Below are 17,271 nucleotides of genomic sequence, written 5' to 3' on the forward strand. Positions count from 1 at the left end.
AAGATGCTACCTACATTCAGAGGAAGAACTGCAGGAGAGGAAACATATAAGAAAAGCAACTGCTTGAACACATGGGTCGAGGTGGACATGATTGAGGGTGTGGACCCGAAACTACCACACCAATGCAACTACCAACAATTTGGAAATAGGTCTTGATCAAGGACACATGACAAAACTAGTGGAAATGTGCGTCGGCCATGGGTGGGGGGAGTGTGGGGGGGTGAAGGGGAAAGGAGGAGCATGAATCATGTAACCAGGTTAAAAATGAATATTAATAAATGTTTAAAAAAAAAGATTCTAAGAAACCTCATTTCTAGTTTTGTGACTGTCAAGTACTTTTTTACTTATATGCCTGAATATGCAACTGGTTTGGTAATATTTTTTTACCACAGAGCTAGAAACTCCTTAAAGTTATTGAAAGAAATTCAATGAGTTATTGGCCTTTTGTTCATCTTTTAATATCTGTTCTAAGTGATATATGATTATACGAAAAATATCAAATGCAATAAATGTATTTTAAAAAGGGTTGAACCTATCTAAAGATTCTTCATTTGCTCTTTGGACAAAGGTGTGGGAAAAGTTGCTGATTATTTATATGAATGCTACTTCCCAAGAATAAATCATCTGATGAATATTATAATCTCTTTTCTTTTAATAACTACACTCAATATTGAGAACTAAATATAAATTACACTAATGTAATCCTTTTGATTCCTTAAGAAACATGCTTTTCTAATTATATGTAGAAAGTCAGTTTCATTTTACAACGTTCTGCTACTAAATATGCACTAAGCTATATAAAAATTTTGATTACATTTGTATTTTTAATAGCTTACCTGTCACAGAGAACTTAAGTAATTCTATTTTATCCACAAGACCAGCAGATTTCAGATTGTCGTATGCACCTGATAACTGTGAGTCACTTACATCAGCCCCCAAATAATATGCATTCTGCAAAGGAAAACAGACTCTTGAAGAATAAGTAAAATCATTTTTTTTAAATGATGAAAGAGGAAAACATGTTTAGGCAAATTTTTGGATGTTTAAAAAACTGATATTAATGCAAAGAAAAATTCATTTGATGTATTTAAGTTGCTTTTTTTTTGATACATTATTAAATCTTCATTGGTCAAGTGAGATATCTAGAAAAGGAAGCCACAGTCACAAAGAGGATCATGGTATCTTCAAGAACAAATCAAGTCATAACAACCTTCTTTCCTTTTTTAATAGATAGATTAGGTATCAAACAAACAAAAAAGTGAGAGGACCAAGCCAGATGAAAATGTAATTGAAAAATACTTAACAGAATAAGAAAAATACAATGGGACATTGGCAATATTTTGCTGTTCAGTCATTTCAGTCATGACTGTCTCTTCATGACTTCTAGGAGTTCTTTTGGTAAAGATACTTGGGGTGGTTGGCATTTCCTTGTCCAGCTCATTTTACAGATGAAGAAACCTGAGGCAAACTGGGTGAAATGACTTGCTCAGTGATGCAGCCCCTGTCTGAAGCTAAATTTGAACCCAGGTCTTCCTTCTTTCAGGTCTGGCACTATCTACTGCACCACCCACATGCCCTCAATAATGCTAATGTGGCTTTGAGAGTCAACAGGCAGCTACTGAGATCTCTCTATAGGGGTTAGTGGCCCCAATCTAGCCCTCTCTTGGGCTTTAGTTGCTTCCTGGGATCCACGAACTACACTTTTGGTTTTTTAAAAATTAATATCTCTTTTGATGTAATTGGGTTCCTTTGTAATCCCCTAAATTTGAAGTATCTAAAAACATCTTTCTGAGAAGGAGTGGTCCAAAGGCTTCAACAGACGGTTGCCAAAGGGTCTGAGGCCCAAAGAAATCAAGAACTCCCGGTCTAAACTAGATGGACCCTAAAGTCCTTTTTGGGCCTAATTTTGAATCCTCCGACTCTCAGTTTGGCACCGCAGCATGCATTTATACATCCCCTCGGAGAATGTACGGTAGCTTCTGGCAGGGTCTGTTCCTTTGCTTTGTCCCAATGGCTCCAGGGCCCAGCACGATTCTGGGCACTTCAAACTGCTTGTTGAATGACCAACAGGACAGTTATCTTCAAGTACTGTCATGTGTGAGGACAATTCCATTCATGCTACCGTTCCTTATGGAAGCATCTCATCCTATAATATTATCATCTCCTCAAGGGAAGGAATCTCTCTATCTCTGCTACCTCGAAGGGTACTTTTCACATAAAAAGCCCTTCACAAAGGTTTGTGGAAATGGATTTTTGAAATATTTGTACATTCTTCTCAAATGGTAAAAGAAAAACATAATGCAATCATTTATTGGTTTTGGAACATATTATATTTATGTCTTGCTTCCATAAGAACTCAACACCATAATAGCTCCCATGAAAGACACTAGAAAAGTAAATACATTACCTGCCCAAGACACTTATAATTGAATTAAAGAGATAAAATATACACATATAAAATAAGAATTATGAAGCAACATAGACATACGCTTATAATAATATGGCATGTAATTAGCTTTCTATAGGAAATTTATTTAATCGTTTATTTATTTATTTACAGATAATAGTAAATTTTGTCTGTATTTCCATGGCATGGAAGGGGAGGCATCTTAGGAATGACAATATGCTAAAGCAAAGAACAATGGATTTGGTGTGAGTAGACCTGGGTTCAGTTCTTGAATTTTTTATTTTGAACCTTTATGTTCTGTCTTTGCATTGATTCTACAACAAAAGAGAGGCAGGGGGCAATCAGGATGAAGTGACTTGCCCAGGATCACACTGAGGCCTAATATGAACCCAGGTCCTTCTAACTCCAGGCCTGGTACTCTAAATACTATGCTACTTAGCTGCCCCTTCTTGCATTCTTTAATACTTGTATCACCTTGGGTAAACCAGTGAAATTCTTTGTTGAGAGCTTCCTCTGAAGACCTCTAAATCTAAATCTAAAAAATCCCTCTATTTTAATTTAATTAAATACAATTTAAAAAAAAAAGAATGATTTATTTATAAATAACTAAGGATTTCTTATGTAGAGTCTTATTCAAGTAAATATCCTCCTTGGAAAAAGGCAACCTAGTATAATGGATAGAGGGTTGTCTCAGTTAGTCAGACCTGGATTCAAGTTCTGCCTCTGCCATACCCTATCTGTGTCACCCAGGGCAAATCACTAAACATTTTAGTGGCCCACGCAGCTCTAGTTATAGTCAAAGTCCACTTAGCTTTAGAATCTACAGGTTTATTTTTCTATTTCTTAGCCAGAACCAGATAGTTTTGGTTATTCCTACTTTATAATATAGTTCAGAATTTGCTAAACATCCTTCCTTTACATTTTTCCATTAATTCCTTTGATATTTTTGACTTTTCATTTTTCCAAATGAAGTTTGTTAATTCTGGTAATGCAAAAGTGAAGTGAGCAGAACCAGGAGAACATTGTACACAGTAACAGCAATATTATAATGATGATAACTATTAAAGACTTAAGTTACTCGACTCAAGGCAATGATCCAAGATAACTCTAAAGGACCCATGATGAAAAATGCTGAACACAATGCAAACTGAAACATACTTTTTTCATTTTTTTCTTGTTTTATTTTTTGACTATATTTTCTTTTTTTTTTACTATGTTTTCTTCTGCAGCATGGATAATATGGAAATGTTTTGCATGACTTCACCTGTATATTTGCTAACAAATTTCTTGCCTTCCCAAGGAGGGAGAGAGGAGAGAATTTGGAATTTGAATTTTTTTAATGACTAAATTTTTTTATATTTAATTGGGAAATTTATGAAAACAAATAAAAATATATTTTAAAAAGGTAAAAAAAAAAACCTGAACTGACAGGCCATTCCTTGGCAGCTTCCAACAGGATTGTTCCAAGTCCGCACATTGGATCCAAAACCACTGCACCAACCTACAGAAAGAAAAAATGATTTGTGAGTGACGGCCATAGTGGAGAAATACCCATATTTATGTTTCTCATGGCAGTTGACAGACTAATACAAAACACACATATTCCAAATTAGTACCTTTTGGGGAAAAGCACTAATAATGAGGGATCAGGAAAGGCTTCAGGGAGGTAAAGGGGCTTTTCAACTGATCTTTGAAGGCTTTAGGTATTCTAACAGTGGAAGGGAGGAGGGAGGGCATTTCAAAAAGAGTTGAGAAAGAACGCAGCGAGAGAAGTCTTTGGAACTCTATACCAAGCCTTGCATAAAGGCCTGGATAGGTACTGCAAGCAGGCAGACAGGAGAAGCATTGGGAGGAAGCAGGATTCTGAATGAGCAGAGCGGGAGATTGAGGAGAGAGAAGACTGAGGAAGGAGCCCTCGATGAGGGTTTGAAAATTGAACAGAGAGCAAGAGAGAGAAATGGGGCCATGAGGAAAAGGGGGTAACAAGCACGGACAAGATTCTCCAGGATTTTAGCTGTAAAAGGGAAGAAATCCCTGGGGCACCAGCACAAAGCTGGTGGCGAAGTCAAGGTCTATGGTTAAAGGGCCGGTGGATGGGGAAAGAAATTGAAGATGGGTGACAAAGTGGGATGGAACAGGATTGAGAGCTGGTCTTGGAGATGAGAAAGGCAACTTTTCCGTCAGGCAAAGAGAAAAGGAAGAGGGAATGGGGAATGATGCAGGAATCTGAGGCATTGCATTGGAAGAAAAGGAGAGCTTTTCAATGCATTGCCCTCATTTTCTTAGTCAAATATAAACCAAGGGTCTTTGCCAAGAGGGAAGGGAGAGAGAACAGGATAGGTGGCTTGAGAAGGGATGGCTTGAAACATATTTTGGACAATGAAATATACAGTTAATCAGGGAAGCATAAAAGTATTACCATGTAGCAATAAAGGTCCTGATGGGATTAAGTAGCAAATTTGTAGTGGATTCATTTGACAACATAGAATAGCTTCTTCCAGTGGTGTTAGGTGGCATGAGGAATAGAGGGGATGGAGGGAAGGGTAGGATAGGGAAGGAAATGATCTAGGGCTGGTTGGTATAAAGGAGGATTTATTTTTTTATACTAGGAAAGTAAATGAAGAGACGAGAGTATGTAATTTTAGATACTAAATAGTAATGATTTTGAGACATACTAGATGACATGGGAAATTATGAAATTGTCTTTATTCTTGCTTGTCACAGGAATGAATATTTTAAGTGAGTTCGTTAAACTCTACAAACTAGATAGCTATTACTCAGGAGACAGAGATGATAACTAGTGTGGAAAATTTTATTTCCCCATTCAGTATTATGTTGTATTTCTTCTGCCTACCTTTGAAAATGTTAATTTTCAAATAAAAACTAAAATACATTTCCATTTACAAGAATGAAAAATTTTCCTTACATTGATTTCAGCAAGAGATGCCATTGTCCAAGCGATAGTAGCACGAAGTCCTGCCACCTTGATGTAAGCTCTGCTTGCCAAAGGAAGCCTACAAAGAATTTAGTCATGGGGTCAATAAGACTGGATTCTGAATTAATACACATTAATGAAAAAGTGATATATTCTCATACACTCACATTCATGCAATAAAATGTTCAAGATAGTATATTGTTTTTAACTTTGTAATAAAAACATATTTATTAACTGGCAAAATAGATCTCAAGGCATTTTAGGTAAGTGAATTTTTCTAGGCAACTGAAATTAATTAAGTAGGTAGTATGGAATAGAGGAAAAATACTAAACTAAGAGTCAGTAGACCTTGTGTCTTATTCCAGCCACTTATTAGATATAGAAGCTTGAGAATTCATATATTTCTTGAGAATGATATATTTCTATATGTTTCTATTGTTCCACTGACAGAAAGTAAGCTTCTTCTTCTTCTTTTTTTTTTTTTTTTTTTTTTTTTTTTTTTTTTTTTTTAAGAACTCTTACCTTGCATTTTGGAGTCAATACTGTGTATTGGCTCCAAGGCAGAAGAGTGGTAAGGGCTAGGCAATGGGAGTTAAATGACTTGCCCAGGGCCACACAGCTGGGAAGTGTCTGAGGTCAGACTTGAACCTATGATGACTTCCCGTCTCTAGACCTGGCTCTCAATCCACTGAGCCACCCAGCTGCCCCTGAATATAAGCTTCTTGAGGGCAGTGATGGTTTCATTTTTATTTTAGTATCTTGTGGGCTTGGCCAGTGCCTGGTACATAGTCAGTGTTTCATAAAAAAACAAAAACAAAAACAAAAAACTAGTCTCTTAATTAACTTATTCTTAACAAAGCCACTCTGGATCTCTTTAGTCACTATTTCCTTTTCTAGATTTTCATTAGTTATTTCTTTAATAATGAATTCTAGAGTATAAAATGCTTAGCCATGGTGCCTGGCATATAGTAGATGCTATATTCATGTCAGTGAACCTATGGCATGCATCCTGGAGGGAGTTGCTCCCTTCCCCTCTCCACATGTACCTGAGAACATTTCTCCCATCACCCACTCCCTGCCCAGCAGCCCAATGGGAGTGCTTCCTCCCTCCCATCTGGGGTAAGGGGACTGCTCACAGGTGACATGAGGGTGCAGTTTGGGCACTCGGTCTTTAAAAGGTTTGCCATCACTGTGCTATATAAATGTTAGCTTTTTTTTTTTTTTTTTTTCTTTTCTCAAATGAAGTCAGAGGCTGAATTTATACTCAGGTCTTCCCAGTGCTAAGACTAGTCCTCTATCTACTGTGCCACCTAGGAACAAAATACTTTACAAAGAGAGTAATAAAGAAATAATGTCTACTAGATATGATACTGAATGTGGTATTGTATATCCTTCTAAAGCCCTGCACAAATGTAAGACATTATTATTATTATTTCTTTTAATAAACTCTTATTTTAAAATTTTTCATTTTTGGGGAGGAAATCCTTCTAGAATTATACTTTGTCTTCCTATGTAGGACATATTGTACCTTTTTGACTGACTTTTCTGGAAAATTCAGTATAATAATTATAAACATATGACAGACACTGTCCCACAGATGAACTGAGGAATCCTGCTGAACGAGCACCAAACTCTTGAACTGCTTTGAAACTTGTTTTCTTAAAAAAGTTCTAGGTTCATCAACTTATTTACATTTTTCACTTAGTGAAATGAAGGCTATGGAGCTGCAGGCTTCACAATATAACATGAATTTTTGTAAAATAAATTCATGAATCTATGGCCATATAGAAATCTCCCAAATGACTTTCTCATTGACCAGAAAATTCATCATTTTTCCCTCCTGTTCTCACTGTTATCAATGTCTGATGGGATATCAGCATTCAAAATCTGACATTATATATGTACATATATTATACATACATACATATAGATAGATACAGATATTTTTCATCACCAACATGAATGGCCAACAGTACCTGCTTCTCAGTTTTAGTTCAATCTTCTATGTTACTTGCAATAAGCTTGTTGATTTGATGTGAAGGGATAACTTTATTATTTTAGCAATTTGTACAAGATTGTTTTGGGGAGAGTTTATGGCAATGTCCATTAATTCTTCATTTATTAGAAGAAAAATGACAACTGTATAAATATAGACAACAGGACAAATTTGGTCCAAACTTTCCTTAATGTTTAGGATTCAGGAAGGGGAAGAAATTGGATTCCATAACCTATAGCCCAATACATTTGATATCTATTCATGGCAAAGTTGTAGAACAAGTTTGTAAATGAATTATAAAAGGAATTGGTTACCACTGAGAATAGCATGTTTTAACAAATTATTGCTAAGTCCTTCCTCTTTTAAATGAATTATTACAAGATTGATGTTGATGATATGCTTCAATGATTTAAATACACACCATAACTGAACATGGACTCTATTCCTCAAAATGAGATACTTTAGAGGAAAAAAAAAAATATATATATATATATATATATATATAAAACAGTGGGATAGCTAGGTGACACAAGAGAGAGAGTGTTAAGTCTGAAGTCATGATGATTCATCTTTCTGAGTGCAAATATGGCCTCAGACACTTGTGAGACCTTGGGTAAGTCACTTTACTCTGTCTGCCTCATTTTCCTCACCTGTAAAAAGAGCTGGAGATAGAAGTGGCAAACTACTACAGTATCTTTGCAAGAAAACCCTATATGGGGTCACAAAGATTTGGACATGACTGAAATGAATGAAGAATAACAATATATAACAGTGTCATACAACATTGGTGAATCAAAAGCATATATTTACTAAGAAAAATAAAAAATTGATGAGAGGCACAAAAGCTGCACACATAAACTGACACTAGGTCCAAAGGAAGGGGTCCTACTATCTCTGTTGGCAGCAAATAGATATTGCTAAATTCAAATACCCACATTGAATTGAGAAACATTTTTTTAAAAGATAGGTTGAATCAACTAAATTCAATTCCAATTAAAATTGTAAGTTCATTGAGGGTAAGAACTAAACAATTTTTAAAATTATTTTTATGTAACAAATGTACATAGAGTCTGTGTGGATTGCATATGGTAGTTGCTCAATATATATTTGCTGATTTGAATTAAAATAATTCTACACATGATGTTTCCCTTTAGAACAGGTAACCAGAGATAGGAGGGTAGACAAGAACACAATTAAGAGTATAACTATAAGTTGTTCTCAGGTTTCCTATAAATTTATTTTGGGAGAAAACATGTGGCCTAGTCAAGACTAACAAAGCAATATAACTACATTAAACTTAAAACTATCAGGGAGATCTGTGTGACCATTTGTTGTAGATACTATGGATAGAATTCATCTACCAGGAAGGGGATTGAATTAAATCAGAGGTCTCAAACTTGATTCTAACCTGAGATCTACTACACAGGTAAGTTTTTCTGATCAGATGAGGGCATTTGAATGAAACAAATCTTTGTGAAGAGAAACAAAGATTTAGAGAGCAATAGTAAAAATGGATGAGCTCCATAAACTAAGGTCAAACATGAAATATGAGTTTGATAATTTGATTAATGAGAAGAATCAAAGAACCTGGGGACAGAAGAGACCTCAGAGACCTTAGAAAAAAGTGAATGCAATCTTCAGCTATATAATTTATTTTGTTTGATACACAAACCCCCTCATTTAGTTTGATACACAACCCCCCTCTATAACATATCCAGCAAAAGATCATTTAGCTTTTATTTGACCCTGTTTGACTAAAAGTACCTAATGAAATACTCTATTCAATTTTTAAATGGTTCTAATTTTGGGAAACTTTTCTATTGACTAAGTTGAACTTGGCCTCCTGGGAACGTCAATCTACTGGTATTATTTCTCCCACCAGTGCTATATAAAATAAATGTAATTCTTCCACTCACATGACAGTCCTAAAATATGTTGAAAAGAACCCTAATTTTCTTCCAAGTTTTCTTTTCTCCTCAGGTCTTCATATGACAAAGATTAGGAATTTCCTTGTTATTCTGGTCATACTTCTCTGGATATAACCCATACCTGTTTTATCATCCTAAAAAGTAATGCCCCATATTGAATCCAGTGCTCCAGGTGATATCTAGCAAGTACATGTAGATGCCCACCTTTCTGGTTCTGAACATTATGTTTCTATTTATATAGCTGAAGATTGCATTCACTTTTTTGGTAGGCAAGGCACATAGCTGCGTGTAGGAAGAAAGAACTTTTTTAAATGCAAGTTTGATGTTATGAGATGGTTCTGTATGGTGCCTGTGAGATCCAAGTTTTCACTAAATTATTTACATAACAATCTCATAGTCGGGATGCCATTTTAATCCAAATTTGAATCAGTGAGTAACAGTGTGAGGCAGAGAGATGGCAAAAATATTTTTCTATACTGACTACTTTCTCTGGGTGAATTTTACAACTGTCCAACAATAGAATGGTTTTGCTCTCTTGAAGAAAGCCTTTGTTTCTGCAGCTGCCAGCCTCTTCACACTCAGAACTAGGACATTATTACTTTTCTCTATCCCATACTTTCTTACGATGGTGATGCCAGGTAAGACACAATATAAATATCTTGAAGAATTTTCCAGAAAACCATAGTAGGAATTATCATCCTTATTTACATTTGCAGAAATATGACAGTATTCTGTGTGACTAGAGAAACATTATCTTTAGATTCTTCTAAAGAGTTGGAAAAATTTTCTCCATTGCAAAGAATTACAGTGCATCAGATTTGGCAATGAGCACTAAGGCCTCAGATAATTGCACTGTATGTTCAATTTTAATAAATGCTTACTATTTCCATAAGTAAACATTTATACATATATATATATATATATTTCTTACCTAGCCTGACATAATTTTTTAAATTAATGAATAATTTAAAATATTTAAGACACTAGGTATAATTTGTCAATGTCAAGTTATAAAATAAAAATTAATCCTGGAGGCTCATTACTAGATTTATAAGCATTTATTAGTAAAGAGAGATTGAGAGAAATAAATTTTCCAACCTTTCTAACTTAAGTAGGGTCAGGTACCAGATTCCAGCCCAGTGTGGTCCCCTTCATGCTGCTGCTTACCAGAGATTTTAAGATGAGATGAGTACTCAAAGAAGGAACCAGTCCAGAAAAAGAGTCAGCTCAGGGAGAAAAATGAGGGCAAAGAACCCAACTCAGTTTCTCATGCTCACAATCAAGGATACCGACAAGCCTGGTGGGGGTGGTGAACATCAATGCCAAGGCAGAGGACCTCTCTCAGGAGACTTGGGGAAGTGGCTGTTTAGTGAGTCCTGAGGTTGGACTTCCCTGTTTTTTGCCTTTAAGATATGAATCTAAAAGATAACTCTATTTGGCTTTAACTCTGGCTTGCTATCCCTATGGTTGAGGGAGAAATCAGACAAGTGAATCACATTTTCCTTTTTGTCAGACTTTTTTTTTTTTTTATTTTAAACCCTTAACTTCTGTGTATTGGCTCCTAGTTAGAAGAGTGGTAAGGGTAGGCAGTGGGGTTGCCCAGGGTCACACAGCCGGGAAGTATCTGAGGCCAGATTTGAACCTAGACTTCCCGTCTCTAGGCCTGACTCTCAATCCACTGAGCTACCCAGCTGCCCCCTTTCTGTCAGACTTTTGTCCTTTCTCCCTTCTTCTTTAGTATGGCAACTTTCTGTGGTCATGGTTGATGGTGGGTAATTGCAATAGTGCTGTACCTGTCCTATATGTTTGTAGGATATGTGCTACCTTGATTGGACCTTGATAGTGAATCGAGGACTTGTTAGGATTTTAATTTATACTTACATTTATATTCATATATGATTTTAATATATTTTTTAAATTTTAATTTTATCTCTCCTCTTGTTTTGGGGAGAATTGATTTATATATTATTTAAAGCTTTTTTTAAAAAAAATCAATAACCTACTTTATAGCTCAGCCATACATCCTGTGTCAATTCTACTGTTAGTTTATATCCTCCTGAGAGGCAGATTGTACAATTATCCTAAAAGTCTAAAGTCAAAGATCTTTTAAAAGCAATTTTAGGAAAAGATAATCATCAATATCCTGGACCAGGAAAGCAGATCTTCTGGAAAAAAGTGCTGTAAAGATGCTTGCAGAAATCAAACACTATATTATGAGATTTGGAATTAACCTTTGGATATAATGAAATGAACTCAGGTTGAGTTCAGTCCTCCATTTATCCTGATTTTGTAAACACCTATGCCAAAAAGGGGAATGCCCCCAATGGCTCTTTGTCAATGTGCCATGTTGATCATTCCCCCCACCCCCCACCCGACTTACTTTAAATTACCCAAATTGTAGTAATTGCTTCTATGGAATGTAAAATATCTTTAGTTCTCTCATTCATCCTGGTGAGAAAATCCTAAATATATAGATTCTATATGTGGAATGATTCAATAGAGAGACTGACATTTTTATCTCCTGGAGAACCAAGAGTGGGGAACCAACATGCTGGTCTCCCAAAGAGTGGGGGGGGGAACTGTGTGAAATAAATATGTTGGGGGGGTCTTCCATCCCAGTTCAATCCCCAAAAAGATGTACCTGGGTGGATGGATAGAGGAGTCACAGAGTCACATGTCTGAGGTGCAGGGAAGCAAGATGGGCAAGCCATTGGTCAATGGAAGGATCCAGGGAAGGAGCTTAGGTTTGAAAAGCCAGCATGGGAGCCAAGTCAGGTTCTTTGCTCCTATTTTAATCCTTAAACTAACTCCTGCTTTTTGGGCTGGTTCTTTCTCTGAGCTCTTATCTCATCTTGCAATCTCTGGTAAGCAGCTGTGTGGAAGGGACTGCACCAGGCTAGAATTTGGAACCTGATTCTCCTTAAGTTAGAGGCTGGAAACCTTATTTCTCTCTTAATCTCTCTTTACTAATAAATGCTTATAAATCTAGTAATAAGCCTCCAAGATTAATTTTTATTGATAACAGTCATGAATTACATTTTTTGTATTGGATTGTATTAGATGTATGAGTTACATCTAAATTTTTATACTCTAAAAAATAAAAGATAACAAAAGTATACATTACCAAAATATTTTAAAGGCTCATACAAAACATAAAAATCAAGTTTTGTGTTCCACCTATTGTCAAATTAGTTTTCCTTACTACAAACAAAACACATGGAATTGTTGACTTTAAAAGCCTTCATGAACTTAGGAAAAAAGTCATGGAACACAAAATATAAGCATCTACCTGAAAACAGGAATCCCCACCACGGAATAAATGTCATTTAGATGTATAAATATCTGAAAGGGCAAAAACAGAAATTAGATTGAGAAACAAAACTCCATTACTAGGACTTTGGGGTTACAACTTGAACGCTTTGGTTCTGTGCCAAAGGAACCCAAATTTGAATAGGAAGGTCTAAGGATATACAGTACAATGGAAACATTTACTATTTTTTTCTTAAATGAAGGTTTTAATTAAATTACAAATCTATTTTATAGGTTAAAAAGTATATACTGTTAAGAAATTCATGTATAAGTATGGGCAGGAGCAATTCAATATAACAAACATTAAACAGGCACCTATTGAATGCTAGCTACTTGCTAGGCACTTGGAACACAAAGACAGTTATGGTATAGATCTGACCCTGAAGGGGCTGGGATACACACAGAAAGCTCTTACATTTCCCTGTAGTGTAGGGAAGTGCAAAGTGGATGTCTAGGCAAATGCAATGAGAAATCAGAAGGGAGATATCACTGTAAATTGGATCTGGGAAAGTTTTGTAGGTGAGATAGCAACTATGTTGGGCTTTAATGGGAAGGACAAAGCAAATGGAGGAAAATAAAATTCATTCCAGATGAGGGGTGGAAGAGAGAAATAGCATGAGTTAAAGCAGGGAGACAGAAGAAAATAAGGTGAGAAAAAGGAAAGGAGATTTTGTTTAGCTGGAACAGAGAATTGTATAAGATATAGCCAGGAAAGAATGCTGAAATTAGATTATGTAGAGAAAGTCTTAAATGCCAGGATCAGTAATTTCTGTTTCCTCTGGTAGGCAATGAAGAACCATTTAATAGAGAAACGATATGATCAGGTTATGCAAATTATATGTGAAATGTGCAGTTATATGCATACATAAGTGTCTCAATAAATGTTTGCTGAATGAATGGATGAATGAATAAATGAAGGAATGTGGGGTGTTGGGGGCTCAGTAGGCCTCTGCATAACTCAGATGGACAGTCCTAACTAAGAGGTCCTACAAGACTAAGGGCTAAAGGCTCCTGAGTGCCTGCCACAGTTTCTGGCTAAATCTGTAGGTCGTTCTTAAGTTCCTCCATACCTGCTAGATAAGCAGCAATCTATTTGAAGCTCAATGGTTACAGCATTTTTTTCAATCCATCAGCTTCATTTTATCCTTGCTCTATTCTTATCATTCTCTGTTTAGATTCTATTTCTGAGCTAAAGTGTATAATTTGCTCATCTCTTTATCTCTGACATTCTTGCTTTCCAAATGTCATCAAACAGGTTTCCTTTTCAAGTACCCAGTAACTGATGCTCTGGTTTGGTCCAAAGAACAAGTTTTTAATTGGGTGAGGCATTATTCCATTTTAAGCCTGTGTCAGTTTAAGGTGTGTCAAATAAATAACTTTTTGGATTCATGAATCTGCAGTTAGTTATGATCATTTTATTTGATACTGTCAGAGTAATACTAAAAGATTGTTCTTACAGACAGCATTCCCTAATGTATATCAGGGGGCATGGAGTGCTTTAAATAAATGAATCTCTCTTGCTCCAATACCAGTCCCCAACCATGAATAAACAGATCAGGTCCACATCTTGTTGGGAAACTTTTACAGTGAAAACCACCAAAGTTATTCATATTCTTTATTGCTAATGAATATAACTATTCTCTTCTGTATAGCTGTTCTCTTTTTTAAAAATCTTAAAATAAATATAAAAATGAAATTATGAAATTATTCAACAGTGTCAGATTGAAAATAAAAATATTTATTACCTCTAATTTGGGGTTTCTCAAATCTGCTTTCCAGCCAAACTGTTTTATAAGAGCAATTCCAATAACTCTTCCCACCTCCTGGAAAAGCAACAGTTAAAGAAAAGATGATACTACTAAGAATGAAGATAATAGCTTAAAGAAACAGCCTAAAACTAATGGGATGAGTAAGAAAGGTTTTAATGTGTGATGAAAATATATCATTACCAAAACTTTCCTTTCAGAAACAGGAGTTGCATTAAAACAAATTATACTCAGGCACCCACATGCAACTGCTATATCTAGCAAGCCATAATCAAAATTAATTTTGTTCATCTAACAACTTAATTATTTGATGAATTCATTAGCAACTTTTATAAGAAATTATTTTAAAAGGGAATAATGCTCTACAACTATAATTCATTTAACCAGCACAGAAATAAAAACTTTTACAAATCTGCTAATTTTGATGCAATAGCTTCATCTTTTTGCCATGGTAGAAAGCTGCTCCCACAAAGCAGCACAGTTTACATATAGGAAACATTTTCCTAGATCAGAAATCTGAAGCTATTGAGCTATAAAGGACTTGATGATTATCTAGTCTACCTCCTGCATTTGATACAGAGGCCCTGAAAGTTCCATGAGGAGTCAAGATCGCACAGAGTGTAGTAGAAGTTGAATTCTAATTCAGGTCCTCTGACTCCAAATCTTGTCCTCTTTCCATTAAAGAATATAAAAAGGAACTGTGAATTTATCTGGAGAATAAAGGTTGGTGGCACCATGGAATGGTGGAATAAGTGCTGATTTAACTCAGGTTAAAGAACTTGAATTCAAATCTTTAGCTCTGATACTATTTGGGTGACCTGGGGCAAACAACGAAGCTCATAATTTTTTCATCTGGAAAACGAGAGTTAAATTAGGTGATCTCCAAGGGTTTTTCCAGCTCTAAATCTATGCTCTTTTCTATACTTACAGTTTGTTTCTAAATACATGAATGACCAAATCATAATATGGCAAATTTGGTAATTCTGGATGTCTAAAAAATTGATGGGAATTGTAACATTCCTGATTCAGTTCCAGTGATTTATGTCGATAATGAATTGTCTTGGTGATGCCATGGTTCAATTTGGTGGTCATAGATATACATCTAGTTGCTTACCAGATCCCAAACTATGCCCACTCTCCCACTGTGTCTTGTAAGAACCCCAGCTATGGAAAGGTGATGTTGGTTGTGTCTTCTCTGTAGTGCTAGTGTTAGGCAAGAAATAGTGAATGCTTGGCCTCTCATTCAGCTTCGAGGTCCAGACAGCACAGCATCAGTGGCCACATGGCTTCAAGCACTCTACTCTAATTATAAGACCTGGCAAAACTGTCAAAAAGGCCTTCAAAAGATCACATTAATAGAAGGAAGTTAATGTTAAAAAAGAAGAAACGAGGTGTTTTTCCTCTGTCATTGCAATAATACAATAATTGTTATATATTATGTAAATACATATATATATATATAAATACATATATACATATCTTAAGGTTTATAAAGTACTTTTCATGTGATATCTCATTATACATATTTTTTCTTTAAGATTTCATGTGATATTATATTCTCATAACAACCTTGTAAGGTAGGTGCTATTATTAGCCTCATATTACTACAGAGGAAACTGAGGTTTGAGAGAGGTTAAGTGACTTGCCTAGGATCAGACAGCAAAGAAGTATCTGAGGCAGGATCTGAATTTAGGTCAGCTTGTCTTTAAGCCCAGTGTTGTATCCACAATGCCACCTTGCTATTAAAATCATTGTATAAATGATCTATGTGTGGCATAAATGATTCTTATGACTTTCTTGCATAAAATTGCTAACAGTAATTAAAAATGGCTATTTTACTGTGAAGGGAAGAGGATTATTAGAATGGTGATTTGGGGGGAGCATGCTAAAGGAGAAGAATTAATAGAAAGTTCTATAGCTCAGAAGTCATCCTTAGGGGAAAATTTCCTTTGTATTTCAGGTTAGAAAAGTTGACTCATTTATGAGATGCTCATACTATTAATAGTTGTTAAATACAGTATGAAATAGTGTCTTTCTATCAGAGATCCATGTCTTGCCTCTAAGGATACAGAAGTTATAATACCTTTCATCAGCTATTTCCTCACTGGCCTCACAAAAAAAGGAGTGGACAGTGTTTTGGAAGATAATTCTTTCATTTTTGGAACTTGGGCTCTAGGGCCTAGGAGACTGCTAGACTGACTGCTGAGTGCTTCATGGAACCCATTCTATTGGGTCAGTGCAGCTCCAGCCATCCTTCCTTGACCACCTGGCCCCATCCTTGCATATTTCCTTACCACCATAGGCCCTTCCTATGCCCTCCTCCCACTCCCACCCAATATTCCAGTTCTGGAACCATACTTCCTCCAAGGGAAGGTGTATCAATCTCTACCTTTACCGCTCTATGAAATATTTCAGTAATTTCTGTTATCTTCCCTTTGGAACATAAGCTCTTTGAGGGCAGGGACAGTTTCACTTTTGTATTTGTATCACCTGAACTGGAAAAAGAAATTTAATTAAGTAGCTTTTAATCACTTACAAAGTTTCCACTAAAATAGTTTGATAAGTTTTAACTGTGTGATTTGTAGTAAGAGCTAGACTTGGTTATGTGAATAACTTGTATATAGGATATATTAATCATAGGAGTAGGTAAAAATACATATAATATGGTATGTTAAAAATAAGATATAATAGGAAGAGGAATAATTTTAAAAGCCTCTGCCATGCTGAAGGTGTCTGTTACACTTCCCCCTACCCTGTCACATACTCTGGAGGTGGTGACAGAGGGTAAACCAGGCCCCCACCCCACTATTTCATGACCGAGACAGACATCCAAGAAAGGGAAAGTAGGGCATGGAACCCTGTTCAGAACCCTATTATGAACATCTTGCCTTATGAATCATCCATGTTTAGAGCATTCTGTAAGAATAGTA

General features: G+C 35.8%; 1 protein-coding gene across 2 annotated transcripts in view; it reads right to left on the bottom strand.

The window, feature by feature from the left end:
- THUMPD2 (THUMP domain containing 2) overlaps positions 1 to 17,271 on the bottom strand; it is a 55,526-nt gene that overhangs the window by 20,792 nt on the left and 17,463 nt on the right. For both annotated transcript variants that reach the window (XM_044660637.1, XM_044660636.1), the window contains exons 4-8: positions 14,321 to 14,398; positions 12,556 to 12,608; positions 5,334 to 5,421; positions 3,837 to 3,908; positions 837 to 951 (exon numbers count right to left, since the gene is read on the bottom strand). In XM_044660637.1, coding sequence (XP_044516572.1) covers positions 837 to 951; positions 3,837 to 3,908; positions 5,334 to 5,421; positions 12,556 to 12,608; positions 14,321 to 14,398 — 406 coding nt within the window. The remainder of the gene's footprint in view (positions 1 to 836; positions 952 to 3,836; positions 3,909 to 5,333; positions 5,422 to 12,555; positions 12,609 to 14,320; positions 14,399 to 17,271) is intronic.

The sequence above is a fragment of the Gracilinanus agilis genome, chromosome 2 (genome assembly GCF_016433145.1).
Source record: "Gracilinanus agilis isolate LMUSP501 chromosome 2, AgileGrace, whole genome shotgun sequence".
Classification (NCBI taxonomy): Eukaryota; Metazoa; Chordata; class Mammalia; order Didelphimorphia; family Didelphidae; genus Gracilinanus; species Gracilinanus agilis.